Genomic DNA, 13,555 nt, shown 5'->3' with positions numbered 1-13,555 from the left:
ACTCTGCCAAGTACTCGGTTAAGCTGCTTGCCAGAACATAATCAACCAACACAAGACCTGTTTGTGCCCTGTTTTGAAAGCAGCAGCTTCATACAGGAGGATCTCGCAATAAAAAATCTAAATAAGGAATTTTCCAAGTATTATTGACCTCACACACAGGTTGAAGTGCCCTTCAAGAGAGGTAGAGATACTCTGAATGATCGGCTATGAAAAGCCAACTGACATTTACTTCTGAGGTGCTGACTTGCTGCACCCTCGACAACCACTGTGATTATTATTATTTGACCATGTTGGTCATCTATGAACATTTGAACATCTTGGCCATGTTCTGTTAAAATCTCCACCCGGCACAGCCAGAAGAGGACTGGCCACCCCTCATATCCTGGTTCCTCTGTAGGTTTCTTCCTAGGTTCTGGCCTTTTTAGGGAGTTTTTCCTAGCCACTGTGCTTCTACACCTGCATTGCTTGCTGTTTGGGGTTTTAGGCTGGGTTCCTGTACAGCACTTTGTGACATCAGCTGATGTAAGAAGGGCTTTATTTACAAATACATTTGATTGAATTTGATTGAAAAGCACATCAACACTAGAGTTGCTAGGGAAGAGATTTGGAAATATACTGTACAGACATAGCTGGCACTTCAAATAGCTGTGGAGGCATAATAGGCCTGATGAATTATTTTCTTCCCTCCTTTGTATCTGATGTTGGGGAAGCCATTGTGCACAGCTGGATAGGGCTTAAGTATATCAACAGCTCAGTGAATTATTTTTACACAACTGATTGGCTGGGCTTTGGCTTGGATTAACTCCCTGTGCCCTAGCGTTTGGCCTCAGTAACTCACAGTTAAAGTTGCGGCTGATTTGTTTTGGGCTGCATTTCCATATTTATCCGGCATTAACTTTCCTAGAAAAAATAACAATAGCTTAATATGTCCCATTTTTGCTTCTAGGGATTCAATTAAACACAGTTTAAAAAAAGAACCTAGTTTGTAAATGAAAAGCAAGTCAATGTCACGTGTCTCCCTCTCCGGTCTCTAAGTCACCAGGCTTCTAGTTATGGCGTACACCTGTCACCATTGTTGCGCGCACCTGCACGTCTTCACTCACCTGGACTCCATCACCTCCTTGATTACCTGCCCTATATATGTCACTTCCTTAAGCTCCTTCCCCAGGCCTTACTGTTTCTGTTCCAGTGTCATGTATGTGTGTTGTTTGTGGTTCTTGTTTTGTATTGAGATGCGTTTATTTATTAAAACACTCACTCCCTGAACTTGCTTCCTGACTCTCAGCGCACATCATGAATCCATAAAAAAAACTTCTGTCTGAACATTTCAACAAATGATCTAAAAGTGAGCAGCAGATATTCTTCTTTGGAAACACATTCCCAACACAGCTACAAGAGACTCTTCCTAGATACACAACATTGCACTAGGAAGTGTCCCCATCTAATCTAATCTCTCTCCCTCCATCCCTCCCCATCTATCCCACTTCCTCCTCCTCCCTCTCTCTAGACCCAGTTGGAGATGGAAAAGTTCCTCCCCCAGACCACAAGCAGTCTCCTCCATCCTCCATCCATGGCCCACACAGACAAGAAGAACTGCGGAGAGAGCGCCTCATTGGTGGACAAGTACTTCTCAGAGGAGAAGCACAACACAGCTCCCTACAGCATCAACATCAACCTCATCCTCCCCAACACCACCCACCTCTGCACCGGCCTGAACCGGCCCAACAAGCCCCAGCAGCACCACCTGACCCATCTCCTCCCGCACATCAAGACAGAGCCTCGGTTGGACGTCCCAGTGTCCTGCTCCATCCAGACCCTGCCTGACTTCATGTCTGTCTTCAGCATTCCCCAGACCGTCAACACTATGTTTATCAAACCCGATATGGCCACCAGCGGACACCCAGTTTCAGATACCGAGCTGCATATTGGCCCCCAACAACTGCAGGTCTACCAGATGCCCATCCCCGTCAGCGGAGCTGACCTCACAATGACACTCTCCCGCAGCAACCAATCAGGGACCAGCGGAGCCGGCAACGGTAGAACCATGCTCAACCTGAACAGTGTCTCCTTGACAACGGTGGGTCATGGCGGTGGTGACTCGTTGTTTGCAATGCCGGAGCATTTCTACCACCACCACGCCAAGGTGTCGCCCCAGTCACAGCCCCACAGCCTACCTCCCTCACCCCCCAACTCGCAGCCGGGTAGTCCTGAGAACCAGGCTGAGCTGCTGACCACTCCACCGCCCTTCCAGGCCTCTAGCAGACTGGGGTTAAAGGTCACTCAGATGTCCCACCACTCCATGCGTATGGCCCACGGACAATGGGTGCTGACAGGACCCAGGTACAACCGACGGAACAACCCTGAGCTCGAGAAGAGACGGATCCACTTCTGTGACTTTCCTGGTGAGCCTCCTGATTCTGGATGGATAGATGAATAAATGAATGGATGGATTGATGAATGCATGAATGCATGAATGAATGCACCCACAGTGCCATTTAGACCATTGATATAGATACTTTGCAGGCTAATGTGGTAAAGGCTAAAGCGTGTTTGGTCAAAGATACAGAAGATGCGTTTCATGATGCTGTTTGTTTGCTTACCGAGACGTGCTGGAAATAAATACCTCAGGAGGCCAATGTTGAGTACTTCTCCATGGTATCCATTCAGTGATACTAACATCCATTTTCTCTCCTTGTAGGCTGCTCAAAGGTTTACACAAAGAGCTCTCACTTGAAAGCACACCAAAGGACACACACAGGTAAGAAAGAGTAACTTCCTCTGTACAATTACACAAATAGAAATGTACAGACTATAACTACTCTTCTCTGAAGATGGGAAACGAGGTACAACACAGCTATGGAAAGTTTAGGCACTAGTGCCCTCTACTGAAGAACATGAGAATCAAGCCTGACAAGGACAATGAGGTAAGGTTGAGGTGAGGTTTATCCTCAGGTGATAAACTCGAGGCACAGATTCATTCCTTCAATTCAGTATCACTCTTCACTGGGGGCAGTCACATCCAAGCAATAAAAAAATCTGTCACATAATTGAAGCCATTAGATACAGTTTATCATAGCACACTGCTCTTTATTACGGGCGACAATTTTAGTACTCATCACTGCATTCTCTACCAGAAAGTTGGTTGGCCCTCTTTGATGTCATGTAGGTTGATGCTATGTTTTAATTTATACATTTTACAAAAAGTCCCACTCTACCTAAAACTAAACTTTAGATATACGAGTTGCCACACCCAGTCTCTGGAATATCCTTTAGTCTCTACTGAGTTAAGCTTAGACTGACACACAGATTAATCAATAGACTCTTAAAATAAAATTCCACCCCAAAACAATATTTTGCTATTTGTTTCATTAGTCCATTGTTGACATTGTCCCAAAATATTTTCCTTGTCAGCAATCGAATTTAAGATATGTAACTTTCAAAATACAGAAATCATCCCCCATATGATGCAAAAAGCAGAATCATATGAAAAAGGCAAACAATATCCTCAAACCAAGGTTGTTTGGGCCAACGGCAAGCCCTCCCAACTCACCTTAACCAGTGTGGGCTGAATAAGGTACACAGAGGGAAACGCATAAAGGAGGGTCTGAGGCCACTGGTGCGTGAGAGCTTCCGCTCCCAACTGAGCCAGCAATGCGTGTTTTCTCGCGATGTGTAAAGCGTTACATCGAACATTTCCCATACAGTGGGGCAAAAAAAGTATTTAGTCAGCCACCAATTGTGCAAGTACTCCCACTTAAAAAGATGAGAGATGCCTGTAATTTTCATCATAGGTACACCAACTATGACAGACAAAATGAGAAAAAAAAATCCAGAAAATCACATTGTAGGATTTTTAATTATTTTATTTGCAAATTATGGTGGAAAATAAGTATTTGGTCACCTACAAACAAGCAAGATTTCTGGCTCTCACAGACCTTTAACTTGTTCTTTAAGATGCTCCTCTGTCCTCCACTCGTTACCTGTATTAATGGCACCTGTTTGAACTTGTTATCAGTATAAAAGGCACCTGTCCACAATCTCAAACAGTCACACTCCAAACTCCACTATGGCCAAGACCAAAGAGCTGTCAAAGGACACCAGAAACAAAATTGTAGACCTGTACCAGGCTGGGAAGAATGAATCTGCAATAGGTAAGCAGCTTGGTTTGAAGAAATCAACTGTGGGAGCAATTATTAGGAAATGGAAGACATACAAGACCACTGATAATCTCCCGAGGTCTGGGGCTCCACGAAAGATCTCACCCCGTGGGGTCAAAATGATCACAAGAACGGTGAGCAAAAATCCCAGAACCACACGGGGGGACCTAGTGAATGACCTGCAGAGAGCTGGGACCAAAGTAACAAAGCCTACCATCAGTAACACACTACGCCGCCAGGGACTCAAATCCTGCAGTACCAGACGTGTCCCCCTGCTTAAGCCAGTACAAGCCAGGCCCGTCTGAAGTTTGCTAGAGAGCATTTGGATGATCCAGAAGAAGATTGGGTGAATGTCAAATGGTCAGATGAAACCAAAATATAACTTTTTGGTAAAAACTCAACTCGTCGTGTTTGGAGGACAAAGAATGCTGAGTTGTATCCAAAGAACACCATACCTACTGTGAAGCATGGGGGTGGAAACATCATGCTTTGGGGCTGTTTTTCTGCAAAGGGACCAGGACGACTGATCTGTGTAAAGGAAAGAATTATTGGGGCCATGAATCGTGATATTTTGAGTGAAAACCTCCTTCCATCAGCAAGGGCATTGAAGATGAAACGTGGCTGGGTCTTTCAGCATGACAATGATCCCAAACACATCGCCCGGGCAAAGAAGGAGTGGCTTTGTAAGAAGCATTTCAAGATCCTGGAGTGTCCTAGCCAGTCTCCAGATCTCAACCTCATAGAAAATCTTTGGAGGGAGTTGAAAGTCCGTGTTGCCCAGCAACAGCCCCAAAACATCACTGCTCTAGAGGAGATCTGCATGGAGGAATGGGCCAAAATACCAGCAACAGTGTGTGAAAACCTTGTGAAGACTTACAGAAAACGTTTGACCTCTGTCATTGCCAACAAAGGGAATATAACAAAGTATTTATAAACTTTTGTTATTGACCAAATACTTATTTTCCACCATAATTTGCAAATAATTTAATTAAAAATCCTACAATGTGATTTTCTGGAGAAAAAAATCTCATTTTGTCTGTCATAGTTGGTGTACCTATGATGAAAATTACAGGCCTCTCTCATCTTTTTAAGTGGGAGAACTTGCACAATTGGTGGCTGACTAAATACTTTTTTGCCCCACTGTATATGTTTGACCGAAGTTAAACCATTGAAAGGCAATGCTACCAAATACTAATTGACTTCTGTCCGACTTGGAATGTGATGAAAGAAATAAAAGCTGAAATAAATCATTCTCTCTACTATTATTCACTATTTCATATTCTTAAAATAAAGTGGTGATCCAGGTAATTTTTACTATGATTAAATGTCAGGAATTGTGAAAAACTGAGTTTAAATGTATTTGGCTAAGGTGTATGTAAACTTCCGACTTCAACTGTATATACACTTGGGTCAATCGTTTCGGGTAGCCTTCCACAAGCTCCCCACAATAAGTTGGTGAATTTTTTCGCATTCCTCCTGACAGAGCTGGTGTAACTGAGTCAGGTTTGTAGGCCTCCTTGCTCGCACACGCTTTTTCAGTTCTGCCCTGATTGAGGTCAGGGCTTTGTGATGGCCACTCCAGTACGTTGACTTTGTTGTCCTTAAGCCATTTTGCCACAACTTTGGAGGTATGCTTGGGTCATTGTCCATTTGGAAGACCCATTTGTGACCAAGCTTTAACTTCCTGACTGATGTCTTGATATGTTGCTTCAATATATACACATCTTTTTCCTGCCTCATGATGCCATCTATTTTACGAAGTGCACCAGTCCCTCCTGCAGCAAAGCACATAACAACATAATTGCTGCCTCCCCCGTGCTTCATGGTTGGGATGATGTTTTTTGGATTGCAAGCCCTCCCCTTTTTCCTCCAAACATAACAATGGTCATTATGGCCAAAAAGTTATATTTTTGTTTCATGAAACCAGAGGGCATTTCTCCAAAAAGTACTATCTTTGTCCCCATGTGCAGTTGCAAATCATAGTCTGCCGTTTTTATGGCGTTTTTGGAGCAGTCCTTGCTAAGCGGCCTTTCAGGTTATGTCGATTTAGGACTCGGTTTACTGTGGATATAGATACTTTTGTACCTATTTCCTCCAGCATCTTCACAAGTTCCTTTGCTGTTGTTCTGAGATTGATTTGCACTTTTCCCACCAAAATACTTCATCTCTAGGAGACTGAACGCGTCTCCTTCCTGAGCGGTATGATGGCTGCGTGGTCCCATGGTGATTATACTTGCATACTATTGTTTGCACAGATGAACGTGGTACCTTCAGGCGTTTGGAAATTGCTCCCAAGGATGAACCAGACTTGTAGAGGTCTACAATTGTTTTTCAGAGGTCTTGGCTGATTTCTTTTGATTTTTCCCATGATGTCAAGGAAAGAGACACTGAGTTTGAAGGTAGGCCTTGAAATACATCCACAGGTATCCCTCCAATTGACTCAAATGACGTCAATTAGCCAAACAGAAGTTTCTAAAGCCATGACATCATTTTCTGGAATTTTCCAAGCTGTTTAATGGTACAGTCCACTTAGTGTATGTAAAGTTCTGACTCACTGGAATTTAGAAACAGTGAATTACAAGTGAAATCGGCCTGTAAACAATTGCTGTAAAAATGACTTGTGTCATGCACAAAGTAGATGTCCTAACCGACTTGCCAAAATTATAGTTTGTTAACAAGAAATTTGTGGAGTGGTTGAAAAACGAGTTTTAATGACTCCAACCTAACTTTATGTAAACTTCTGACTTCAACTGTAACTGTCCGATAGAGGGCATCCTTGTCTAATGCCCTGTCTCACCCAGACTGGCCTACTGAGCCCCCCTCCCACCTTGACCATATATGACGCCCCAGCATACAACATCTTCACACAGGTCAAAATCCTTTCCCCAAACCCAAACACATACATTAAACAGATACTCATGGCCCACTCTATCAAAAGCCTTACCTTGATCTAAAGAGACCAGTGAAAAAAGTTAACATTAGAACCTCTCGACAAGTCTCGACAAGTCCAACTAGTCCCTGATTAAGAACAAGTTGTCCGTGATTGAGCGTCCCGGTACGCAATATGTCTGGTCCTTGTGTACTATAGAGTCCAGATGGTACAGTGCCTTGCGAAAGTATTCGGCCCCCTTGAACTTTGCGACCTTTTGCCACATTTCAGGCTTCTAACATAAAGATATAAAACTGTATTTTTTTGTGAAGAATCAACAACAAGTGGGACACAATCATGAAGTGGAACGACATTTATTGGATATTTCAAACTTTTTTAACAAATCAAAAACTGAAAAATTGGGCGTGCAAAATTATTCAGCCCCCTTAAGTTAATACTTTGTAGCGCCACCTTTTACTGTGATTACAGCTGTAAGTCGCTTGGGGTATGTCTCTATCTTTTGCACATCGAGAGACTGAATTTTTTTCCCATTCCTCCTTGCAAAACAGCTCGAGCTCAGTGAGGTTGGATGGAGAGCATTTGTGAACAGCAGTTTTCAGTTCTTTCCACAGATTCTCGATTGGATTCAGGTCTGGACTTTGACTTGGCCATTCTAACACCTGGATATGTTTATTTTTGATCCATTCCATTGTAGATTTTGCTTTATGTTTTGGATCATTGTCTTGTTGGAAGACAAATCTTCGTCCCAGTCTCAGGTCTTTTGCAGACTCCACCAGGTTTTCTTCCAGAATGGTCCTGTATTTGGCTCCATCCATCTCCCCATCAATTTTAACCATCTTCCCTGTCCTTGCTGAAGAAAAGCAGGCCCAAACCATGATGCTGCCACCACCATGTTTGACAGTGGGTATGGTGTGTTCAGGGTGATGAGCTGTGTTGCTTTTACGCCAAACATAACGTTTTGCATTGTTGCCAAAAAGTTCAATTTTGGTTTCATCTGACCAGAGCACCTTCTTCCACATGTTTGGTGTGTCTCCCAGGTGGCTTGTGGCAAACTTTAAACGACACTTTTTATGGATATCTTTAAGAAATGGCTTTCTTCTTGCCACTCTTCCATAAAGGCCAGATTTGTGCAATATACGACTGATTGTTGTCCTATGGACAGAGTCTCCCACCTCAGCTTTAGATCTCTGCAGTTCATCCAGAGTGATCATGGGCCTCTTGGCTGCATCTCTGATCAGTCTTCTCCTTGTATGAGCTGAAAGTTTAGAGGGACGGCCAGGTCTTGGTAGATTTGCAGTGGTCTGATACTCCTTCCATTTCAATATTATCGCTTGCACAGTGCTCCTTGGGATGTTTAAAGCTTGGGAAATCTTTTTGTATCCAAATCTGGCTTTAAACTTCTTCACAACAGTATCTCGGACCTGCCTGGTGTGTTCCTTGTTCTTCATGATGCTCTCTGCGCTTTTGACGGACCTCTGAGACTATCACAGTGCAGGTGCATTTATACGGAGACTTGATTACACACAGGTGGATTGTATTTATCATCATTAGTCATTTAGGTCAACATTGGATCATTCAGAGATCCTCACTGAACTTCTGGAGAGAGTTTGCTGCACTGAAAGTAAAGGGGCTGAATAATTTTGCACGCCTAATTTTTCAGTTTTTGATTTGTTAAAAAAGTTTGAAATATCCAATAAATGTCGTTCCACTTCATGATTGTGTTCCACTTGTTGTTGATTCTTCACAAAAAAAAGGTCACCCGCACATCCGAAAGCCGTAGGCAACACTCACCCTTGGCTTCACCACTCTGTCTTTCCAAACTGAAGGAAGAGGAGGAGCTGGGAGCATTTCATATAAATTAGCCTGGAGGCCTACATTGCCTTGCCCCACCAGCTCTACCTCCATCTCACTAATACTATGCTCGAGTTCCCCCAAAACTCTCCTAGCCTCTGAGGATGAGAGAGCTGTATACTGTTGACAGAAAAGCCCAATTTGGACTTTTCCCAGCCTGAGAAAAAAGTGGCATCTGGGAGACCACCTAGGGGTGCAGCCTCCACTCCCGAGTGCGGGCGCCCCCACTGGATATTAGATTCACACCTGTGTTCAGGCGCCCGGGAGATTAGTCACCCGGAGCGAGGGAAAGTGTGCATTGCTCTACAGCAGTACAGAGTCCTCACAAGCACATGCTGGCCTGCTATGTACACCTCCAACAGCTCCATGTAACTGATGTGAAACTGTCGACAACTCCCGAATTCAGCTGCCCACGCACAACGCACCCTCTGGGGGATGCGTCTGTCGTGATCGGCCTGCGGGATATAACTTGACCCATGGGGGTCCCCAGAGACAAATGCTGCGGGTCCCTCCACTGAGCCAGAGTCGGAAGGGGAGACAGGGACACCCTGAGTGACCGGTTTAGGTGGAGCAAGTGCGTCCAAGCTATTGTCTATCACCCACTGCTGGAAAGGTCGCAGTGGGTGATAGAAGCGAAGGGAAAAGCTCTTCTCTTGATTCACAATAAACCCAGAGACTGAACATGGGATACCAGCATGTGTGGAACTCCACCTGCTCCCTCGGCCCGGCTAGCACCTGCCAGTCATCCAGGTAGTCCAATATCCTGAGCCCACAACTTTGGAGCCACTCATTCAATTGGCTCAATCATCCAACCTCCTCTGCCATGAACTATTCACCAGGTCATTGCTATAAATTACAATGGTTCCTCAATCAACTTCCCTGGTATAATAAGGGTAAAATAAAAAACATTAAGTGCGAGTAAAGAGGGAAAGCCCAAAAGGGAGGACCAGAAACTTGAAGGCTAGAGCCTCAAAATGTAAACTCAGGAACTTTCTGTGAGGGAGATATATGGTCATATGAAAGTATGCGTCTCTCGGTCCCAGCTTTGATGCACTTGTACTAACCTCACCTTCTGGATAATAGCGGGGTGAATAGGCCATGGATAGGGTGGTTAATGTCGGATCTTTTTGGCCTTCTTATGACATCGGGTACTGTAGGTGTCCTGGAGGGCAGGCAGTGTGCCCACAGTTGATGCGTTGGCCAGACTGCACCACCTTCTGGAGAGCCCTGGGGTTGCAGACGGTGCAGTTGCCATACCAGGCGGTGACATAGTCTGACAGGATGCTCTCTATGGTGCATCTGTAAAAGTTTGTGAGGGTCATAGGGGCCAAGTCGTATTTCTTCAGCCTCCTGAGGTTGAAGAGAGGCTGTTGAGCCTTCTTCACCACACTCTCTGTGTGGGTGGACCATTTCAGATTGTCAGGTAGGTGTATGCAGAGGATCTTTCATTTTCCACCTTCTCCACTGCGGTCCTGTCGATGTGGATAGGGGCATGCTCCCTCTGCTGTTTCCTGAAGTATGCCATCATCTCCTTCGTTTTGTTGACGTTGAGGGAGAGGTTATTTTCTTTGCACCACTCTGCCAGGGCCAACAACTCCTCCCTGTAGGCTGTCTCATCATTGTTGGTAATCAGGCCTACTACTGTTGTGTCATCCGCAAACTTGATGATTGAGTGTGAGGTATGCGTGGCCACGCAGTCATGTGTTTACAGGGAGTACGGGAGGGGGCTAAGCACGCACCCTTGTGGGGTCCCTGTGTTGAGGATCAGCAAAGTGGTGTTTCCTACCTTCACCACCTGGGGGCAGCCCGTCAGGAAGTCCAGGGCCTGAGCTTAATGATGAGCTTGCGGTAAACTGAGGGTCTAGGGTGTCAGGTAAGGTGGAGATTATATGATCGGTGGCACTGTGTTATCCTCAAAGCGGGCAATAGTGTTAAGCTTGTCCGGGAGCAAGACAACGGTATCCGCGACATGGCTGGTTTTCCCTTTGTAATCCGTGATTGTTTGTAAACCCTGCCACATACATCTTGTGTCTGAGCTGTTGAATTACGACTCCACTTTGTCTTGGTACTGGCATTTTTCCTGTTTGATTGCCTAATAGAGGGAATAACTACACTGTATGTATTCAAACATATTCCCAGTCATCTTGCCATGGTTAAATGCGGTGGTTTGCGCTTTCAGTTTTGTGTGAATGGTGCCATCTATCTACGGTTTCTGGTTTTGGTAGGCTTTAATAATCACAGTGGGAACAACATCCCATATACAGTTCCTGATGAACTCAGTCACCGTGTCCGTGTATACGTCAATGTTATTCTCAGAGGCTACCCGGTACATTTCCCAGTCAGCATGATCAAAACAATCTTGACGCATGGATTCCGATTGGTCAGACTATATCACGGGTACTTCCTGTTTGAGTTTCTTCCTATAGGAAGGGAAGAACAAAATGGAGTCGTGATCTGATTTGCCGAAGGGAGGGTGGGGGAGGGCCTTGTAGGCATATTGAAAGGGGGAGTAGCAGTGGTCGAGTGTTTTACAAGTGTGAGTACTACAGTTAATGTGTTGATAGAACTTCGTGAGTGTTTTCCTCAAATTTGCTTTGTTAAAATCCCCCAGCTACTATAAATGCAGCCTCGGGATATGTGGTTTCCAGTTTGCATAAAGTCCAGTGTAGTTCTTTAAGGGCCGTCGTGGTATCGGCTTGATGGGGAATATACAAGGCTGTGACTATAACCGAAAATAGTTATCTTGGGAGGTAATACAGTCAGGATTTGATTGTGAGGTATTCTAGGTCGGGTGAACAAAAGGACTTGAGTTTCTGTATGTTATCACAATCACACCATAAGTAGTTCATCATGAAACATACAGCCTTCTTCTTCCCGGAGAGGTCTTTATTCCTGTCTGCAAGATGTACTGTGAACCCAGCTGGCTGTATGGATGGGGACAGTATATCCCTAGAGAGCCATCATTCCTTTAAAGTCATGGCTGCCTCATGTATTTTACAGTCCCCGATGTGTCTCTGGAAGGAGACACTTGCCCAGAGACTGAATATTAGCGAGTAATATACTCTGAAGCAATTTGTCGGACTAGTCCACTCCGAATACCTCTTCTCCACTGGCAGAGCGGCTTCTTGGAGCAGCCTCTGGGTTAAGTTCAATTGCCCTGAGGGTTACGAACAAAGAATCAAATTCTGGAAAGTAGTATTCCTGGTTGTAATGCTGGTGAGTTACCGCCGCTCTGATATCCAATAGTTTCCAGCTGTATGTAATAACACAAAAAATGTTCTGGGCTAATAATGTAAGAAATAACACACACACAAATAAAAATACTGCAAAGTTGCTTAGGAGCTAAAAGCAAATCTGCCATGTCTGTCTGTCGGCGCCATCTTGGCAGTAAAACAGCGCCTGTGCCAAGCAGACTGGCACTGCTCTTGTGTAACAGGACAAACAGGAGCAGACTTTGGGGTGGCCCTGGAAGCCAGGGAAGCCTGCTTAGCTGCTTGGTCTGCTTCTGCAGACCCTCTAGAAGACGATGCAGCAGCAAAAGTTCTCCAAGGAAGAAAGACGCACAGCGCCGCATTCTGCTTCTTTTTCTCCTCATAACGAGACTGCATAGACTACAGGGCCAAGCCGAACAAATGGGCAGAGGAGCAGAGCAAGGTGGATCGCGCTCTGATCCAGATGCGGCAACATCGTTGAATGAACGCCTCAGCTGATGGCACCCCCACATCAGCCTCTTGTTCAGGATACGGGAGGGCAAACCCGAACTGACACTTGAACAGCAACACTCCAGTGGACGAGTTTGGCAGTGTGTTGTGAGCATCCTCCGCCCAGATGAGGATCTTGCTCCAATTGCTGGCCTGGGTGGAGACGAAACAGCAGTGATTTCTCCAGCTCCAGGTTGGCCCGCTGTATTTTCCCACTTAACCGCCAAGAGCTCCCAGTAGCCTACATCGTAGTTGCGTTCCATTGGCGAGAACCGCTTGGAGAGAAAGGCACATGGGTGCAATTTCTTGTCCTATTCGTTCCGCTGTGAAAGGACCGCCCCTGCTCCGGTGTCTGAGGCATCCACCTCTACCACAAAGAGATGAGTAGGATTAGTATGAATGAGGATGGGTCCAGAGGTGAAATGTCCCTTGAGCACCATGAATGCCCTGTCAGCCTCGGGAGTCCGGCAAAAACGGGTCTAGAACTTGTGGGCTAGGACTGTGGGAGGCGCTGTCACCGCACCAATGTTGCGTATAAAAATGGGCAAAGCCGAGGAACCGTTACACCTGCTTGAGTGAGGTGGGACAGGACTAGTCGGCGACCACCTGAATCTTTATGGGGTCCATTTGGATGCCTGCAGTAGAGATAATTTGACCCAGGAAGGAAACTTGGGATACATGGCACTCACACTTCTCTATCTTGACATATAGTTGGCTCTGCAGGAGGCGTCTCAGGACTCGGCGGACAGGCAGTATGTATTCCAGAAGGGTTTTGGAATTAATCAGGATGTTGTCGAGGTAAACAAAGATGAACAGATTCGACATATCCCTAAGAGTGTCATTGACCAATGCTTGAAAGACTGCCGGTAAGTTCGATATTTCGAAGGGCATGACTAAATACTCAGTGGGGTGTTAAAGGCAGTTTTCCCCTCATCTCCTTCTCTGATTCTCGCCAG

At 45.3% G+C, this 13,555-nt stretch overlaps 1 protein-coding gene across 2 annotated transcripts in view; it reads left to right on the top strand.

Moving 5' to 3' along the window:
* LOC110491182 (Krueppel-like factor 5) overlaps positions 1–13,555 on the top strand; it is a 47,640-nt gene that overhangs the window by 26,413 nt on the left and 7,672 nt on the right. For both annotated transcript variants that reach the window (XM_036950164.1, XM_021564533.2), the window contains 2 exons: positions 1,508–2,402; positions 2,699–2,758. In XM_036950164.1, the coding sequence (XP_036806059.1) occupies positions 1,508–2,402; positions 2,699–2,758 (955 nt within the window). The remainder of the gene's footprint in view (positions 1–1,507; positions 2,403–2,698; positions 2,759–13,555) is intronic.

This window comes from Oncorhynchus mykiss, chromosome 2 (genome assembly GCF_013265735.2).
Source record: "Oncorhynchus mykiss isolate Arlee chromosome 2, USDA_OmykA_1.1, whole genome shotgun sequence".
Taxonomy (NCBI): Eukaryota; Metazoa; Chordata; class Actinopteri; order Salmoniformes; family Salmonidae; genus Oncorhynchus; species Oncorhynchus mykiss.
This window is presented reverse-complemented; position numbering and strand designations above follow the sequence as displayed.